Source organism: Aquarana catesbeiana, linkage group LG04 (assembly GCF_042186555.1).
Source record: "Aquarana catesbeiana isolate 2022-GZ linkage group LG04, ASM4218655v1, whole genome shotgun sequence".
Lineage (NCBI taxonomy): Eukaryota > Metazoa > Chordata > Amphibia > Anura > Ranidae > Aquarana > Aquarana catesbeiana.
In genome coordinates, this window is record NC_133327.1 from 560721267 (window position 1) to 560727844 (window position 6578).

Sequence of the window (6578 nt, forward strand, 5' to 3'; positions counted from 1 at the left end):
ATCATTACCCACTCCCTCTCGTTCCTGAGCTTTTTCAAAGATTTCGATCTGCCCGAGTCTTTACAAAACTTGATCTACGTGGTGCCTACAATTTGGTTTGCATCCGTGAGGGTGATGAATGGAAGACAGCATTTCGGGCCCGTTTTGGGCACTTTGAATTCCTTGTCCTGCCATTTGGGTTATGCAACGCCCCAGCCACCTTACAAAACTTTGTGAATGACATCTTCCGAGAGTTTCTAGATCACTTTGTGAAAGTTTACCTAGATGATATTCTCATTTTCTTTGTCAACATGGATCTCCACAGGATACATGTAAAGAAGGTTCTGTCCACAATAAGGCAGCACAGACTATATGCAAAGTCAGAGAAAAGTGAATATGAGAGACTATCAATTCTATTCCTGGGGCTAATCATATCCACAGATGGGATTTGCATGGATCCACAAAAGGTGGCTGCCATAATTAATTGGCCTGCTCCCACTGACAAGAAAGGCATCCAGAGATTTGTGGGCTTTGCCAAACTTTATAGAAGATTTGTCAAAAAAATTTCCACCATCATCTCTCCCATCACCCAGCTGACTCAGCAACATGTCCAGGTTAAATGGTCCCAGGAAGCCCAGTTGGCGTTTGATAAATTAAAGACTTTGTTTACATTTGCTCCAGTATTGTAACACCCAGATCCAGCCTTGCCCTTTGAGGTTGATGCCTCAGAAATTGCCACAGGAGCCATTCTGTCACAACTTCAGGGGCCCAAAGCTCTGCTTCACCCAATGGCTTTCTTCTCAAGGAAGATTAGTCAGCCTGAGAAGAACTATGATGTGGGTGACTGGGAAATGCTGGCCATCAAATCAGCCCTCCAAGAATGGCGATACCTGCTGGAAGGTGCTGCTCACCCCATCCTGATATTTACTTTCATAAAAATCTTGAATATCTCTGAACTGCCAAGCAATAAGGACTACGACAGGCTCATTGAGCCTTGTTCTTTTCAAGATTCAATTCTCATCTTACCTATCGCCCAGTGTCCAAGAATAGAAAAGCGGATGCTCTTTCTCGTATGTTTCCAGAGACTCCCGAAATAGCTGCTCCCAGTACCATCCCATCACCTCATAACTTTTTACTAATTCAACCTGATCTAGGTACATCAATCAAGCAGGCTTCTGCGTTATGCCCTGAATCCGAAACCCTCTAATTGAGGAAACATGAAGGACTCTTTTGGCATGAGGACAAGATCTTCATCCCTCAGAAAGTAAGAACACAAGTCCTTAAGGCCTGTCATCATCGTCTGCTTGCAGGTCACTTTGGAGTTCAGAAAACATGTGAACTCATTCAAAGATCCTTCTGGTGGCCCAATCTACGACAAGATTGTAAGGACTAAATTCTTGTGTAACGTGTCTTCACAACAAAGGTAGTAATACCAAAGCCTGGGGCCTGCTGAGACCTCTTCCCATACCAGAACAACCCTGGAGAATGCTTTCAATGGATTTTATTGTTGACTTACCTCCCTCAGAGGGATTTACCATCATCCTGGTGGTTGTTGACAGGTTGTCCAAGATGGCCCACTTTTAAGTACTCCCTTAGCCCCAGGTACGGCACACCTATTTATCAAGGAGATTGTGCGGTTGCATGGATTTCCCAGCAGTATTGTCTCCGACAGAGGGGTGCAGATTACCTCCAGATTCTGGAAAGCTCTGTGCAAAGCCCTGAAAATTTAAGTTTGTCTATCCTTGGCATGCCACCCACAAAGTAATGGACAGACAGAAAGAACAAATCAAACTGTGGAATGGTACCTGAGATGTTTCTCTTCTTTTACCCATGACAATTGGGCATCCCCCTCCCATGCGCCGAATTCGCTTATAAAAACTGAGTTCAAGCATCCGCTAACCAATCACCATTTCGGGCAAACTAAGGCTTCCACCCGTCCTTTCTGCCAGATGTTATCCCAGAAGCCTCAGTACCCGCAGTCCAGGATAGGCTTACCTTTATTTGAACCAACTACCAAACACTTCAAAATGCCATGCAGAAAGCTCAGGAGGATTACAAAAAAAACACTTTACAAAAGGAGAAGAGATAATCCAATACTGAAGATTGGGGACAAAGTTTGGCTTTCCACAGCAAACCTCAGACTCACGTGCCCTCTCGGAAATTGGGCCCAAGGTTTATTGGACCTTTCAAGATTAAGAGAGAAATCAACCCTGTAACATTTGAACTGGACCTACCAAACTCTTATAAAATTCATCCAGTTTTCCACGTCTCCTTACTCAAACCAACAGTGTTCAACTTGTTTCCTGAAAGAGAATAGCCAGCTCCACCACCAATTACTGTAGGGGAGGACACGGAGTTTGAGGTGGAGGCCATTGTGGATGCTCGAAGGAAGGGAAGACAGGTGCAATATCTCATTTAAATGGAAAGGATATCCACTTGAAAAAACTAATGGGAACCAGCAAATAATGTGCACGCTCCTAAACTTCTTCATAAGTTCTTCAACAGATTCCCCGCAAAACAGGCATGTCTGGGTATCCGAAGGCTGCCCTCGGGGGGGGCACTGTCAGGGAAGAAACCGGAGAAGAACTGGCAGATATGCCAATATCCATTATGGCGATAGCCAGGTCACATGATATTGACATCACACATATTAACGTGTATACAGGCTGAAAATCTCCACCTTCCTGAACTCTCAACACTGAAGAAAGTTTATGATGTAATCGTGGTATACAAATCATTCAAAAAGGTATATCATGGCAATATTTTAATGTAAAAAGATTTATAAGCTGTGGGCACTGTGGGGTGGGGGGTGAAATATTTTCATATTACTTGGTTTAGTAACATTTTAAGGTGCACAATGTTTTTGTGCATTTTTTTTTAAAAGATGTAAAAAAAAACCCAAACAATTAATACGTTGTTGAAAAAAAGTAGCTAAGGTGTTGACAATTGAAGAGCTAGCTATCAATCACTTGTTGTGGACACACATACAGAAACTGGTCATTAAAATGATTTTTGGTTGTACAGATCTGCAGATACAGCAGGGTACATAAGGACATGATAAGCCAATGGTGCTCCAGGTGAGCAGAGACAGGGAGAAAAAGAGGAATAAAAAATCATGAGCGAGATCCTTCTAAGAATTTTATTCAGTTGTACTTATATGGAAAGTATAGCAAAAATGTATTAAGTGTATTCTCACATTCATACAGTTACTGGATACCCATCCTAGGGTCAAGCAACTTATTTTAGCACATGTAGAGTATATGACTGTCTCCATGCAGAGTGTGGGCAGTCGCACTCATCGCTCGTTTGGGTTTTCCAAAGATTTCTGCACTGTGCTAGTTTCCAATCAGATCAATGAAAAAAAGCAAAGGGGGTGGAGCCCCAAAATGGAAGAGTACACTGGATAAAATACATAAAAATTATGAAGAAAACATTTTCAAGATTAATCTGATGGGTGAAAAATACTTAAAATAAAAAAAAATATATATTAAAGTGGTAAGAAGGCCCTACTGTATATTGGCGTTGTTGTAAACTACACTACATTATAACACTGTTTTTTTAAAGTTGATTTTTATGTTTTACATAAAGTGTACCCATGACAATGATGTTGCAATTATTATGATTTTATAAAGAGATGACCTAGCTGCTTACTTTCAGAGCATCTCTCTCTGAGAGTAGAGCAGAGTACAGAGCAGCAAATGATGGGGGGGGGGGGATATATATCACTTCTCTAACTTTTGTTTTGTAAACAGAAGGCTTTTTTCATAAAAATGTAAACAAAACAATATATTACATTTTTTTATATTGGTCCACAACTTAATCAATATATAAATGTAATCTATATTAAAACAATGGGAACTGTACATCCCAAGTAACCAGACTAATATCCAAGTAAGCCATTAAATTTGTTAATTGTGCATATGTCAGATAAATCGTGTTTTTTTTTTTTTTTTTTTTTACAAAATGAATGTTGGAGTTAAGGAACCAAATCCACAGCTCTCCTATCTTTTATGTCCTGTGCAGGGACTTTGCTTTAATTAAATACCGTATTTATCGGCGTATAACACACGTCGGCGTATAACACGCACCCCAAATTTAGGAGGAAATTTTAAGGAAAAAACTTTTAGGAGGGAAGTTTAAGGGAAAAAAAACTTACATTTAAATGCCGATCAATGCAGCCTTATCAGTGTCCACCTGCAGCCTTGTCAGTGTCATTGAAGCCTTCTCAGTGCACCCTTGGACAGTGCAGCCTTGCAGCCATGTCAGTGCAGCCTTGTTAGTGCAGCCTTCCCCAGTGTCCATTGCAGCCTTGCCCCAGTGCAGCCTTGTCAGTGCAGCCTTGCCCCAGTGCAGCCTTGCAGCCATGTCAGTGCAGCCTTGTTAGTGCAGCCTTCCCCAGTGTCCACTGCAGCCTTGCCCCAGTGCAGCCTTGTCAGTGCAGCCTTGCCCCAATGCAGCCTTGCAGCCTTGCCCCGAGCAGCCTTGCCCCAGTGCAGCTTTGCCCCGTGCAGCCTTGCCCCAGTGCAGCCTTGCACAGATTTAAATATGGCGCCGCGGAGGGACTAGGCGGAGCAGAGCGAGCGCCGCCGAGATCGCAGGGAGTGGGCGGAGCCGAGATACACATAGCTGAGTGTACTCGGCTCTTCTCGGCTCCGCTCACAGTCACGCCCAGTCCCGCCCTATAAATACGGTAACCATGTTTATGATTAAAGTTTGAATAAGGGAGCTCCTTCAGATTCTTACTTTTGGCCTTCAGGCCCAGACTTAATGAATCAAATAGTGATATGTTAAAATAAACCCAGTGTGGGAATTTTTAAGGCTTCATGTACACTGGACGTTTTAAAACCTCTCCTGAATGATTTAATGTGGCAGTTAGTCCATTGTGCCACGTTTACATGCCGCATTTAGCCACGTTTGCATTTAGGAATGTTTTTTGCATTGCAAATAGTCAAAAATGTATCTCCATTAAGAACACCTGTAAACGAAACGCGGCTAAGTGCAAGTTACTGCGTTTACAAGCTGTTACAGGCATTTGGCGTTTCAAATGCTTCTGAACATCTGTCCTAAATGCATTTTTTTGTCCAAAAAATGCTTCTAGACTCAACTTCGTAGAAACGACCATAAACGACCCGGTGTACATGTACTGATAAGATAACATAGAGGAGAGTTAAGGGGCAGCTGAGAAAAAATGCTCCTAAACGTTCGTTTACCAGCAGCAGTGTACATGAGGCCTTAGAGTGAACCGGGCATCACATCTAAAAATAAGTAAGCTGCAATATAATAAATATTTGCTTTTGGGTTGGAAATTATACAATTAGAGGTGTCCATCCTCGGAAATGCTCATCCTCTGTGTTTCACTTTAACTGTATATACTAGCATTTTTGTTCATATGTTAGACAAAAAACAGTCTGGAGTTACATGCACCATTCTACAGGACATCTACACTTATTTATACATCTTGACAATACAATGTAATAAAGTCATCTAAACTAAGTCTAAATGGGAGTTTATGTTCTTACTGCACTAATTGTAGCAATCTATGTTTACAAGTGGGTGGTAAAATCCTGAAGAATGGCATGGGAAAAAACACTTAGCTGTAGGCTATCTGCAAATAGAGAATCCCTTGGGGATTGACAGTCACTGGGTCAGACACCATTGCCTTAAACCATTCACTTTCATTTTTATGTTGCCTGATGATGTTTCAGCAGTTAGCTTCAGTTTCAAAATCATGCAGTAGACTAAAGGGAAGCTATAGTTTTTCTATAGAAATATGTGAATATACCGTCAGGCCAAGGTTCTGTAGCACTCAAGGTAAAGATCCAAAAATGCTGTGCTTCACCACATAAACACTTTTTTAGTCCATTTCTCAGCACATATATTTATCTATGTAGTCCCTTCTCTCACTTTTTGATTCAAGTATAATGCCGCATACACACGAGCAGAATTTTCGTCGTAAAAGCCTTGGATGGTTTTTCCGACAGAATTCCGCTCAAGCTTGTCTTGCATACACACGGTCACACCAAATTCCAACTGTCAAGAACGCGGTGGCATACAACACGTATGCCGGGACTATAAAACGCAAGTTCAATACCCAGTTCACCACCCTTTGGGCTACTTCTGCTAATCTCGTGTTTATCTCATGTTAGTAGAAGTTTGGTGAGAGACGATTCACGCTTTTCAGCCTCGTGCTTTTCATCCTGTTACTGCTCTTCAGTTTGTGCTTGTGGGTTTGTATCTAGTTTTCAGTGCGTGTAGTCAGTTTGTATCTGTTTTTCAGTGTGTTCTTGTCCACTCGTTTCTGATTTTCTGCTCGCTCTTTACAGGCCTTTCTGTTCTTCAGTGTGTTCTGTTAGTTCGTTCTGATCAGCCGACCGTTTTGAAGCAATGTTGCGGGTAAGTACTCATCATAGAGTTGGGGTTCTTGCTTTGACCCAAGCCCAGTCCATGAACAGGGTGGGGAGGAGTTCATGGACCAAGAATTGGTTACTCCAGCATGACAAATTCTCTCATATGCCTTTGCGTGAGATCCAGGAGAAAAATCCTGATGATTTCAGGAATTTTCTCTGGATGACAGACCCCCTTTTTCACCGTCTGTTGAC

General features: G+C 42.0%; 1 protein-coding gene across 1 annotated transcript; it reads left to right on the top strand.

The window, feature by feature from the left end:
* Nucleotides 1–290: 290 nt before the first annotated feature.
* On the top strand, nt 291–668 carry LOC141141284 (uncharacterized). The gene has a single exon (XM_073628958.1). It carries the CDS (start codon nt 291–293, stop codon nt 666–668), a length of 378 nt encoding a protein of 125 aa, XP_073485059.1.
* Nucleotides 669–6578: the final 5910 nt, after the last annotated feature.

Excerpts from the sequence above, each read along its gene's own strand:
- LOC141141284 (XM_073628958.1), top strand. The coding sequence starts at position 291 with ATGGATCTCCACAGGATACATGTAAAGAAGGTTCTGTCCACAATAAGG.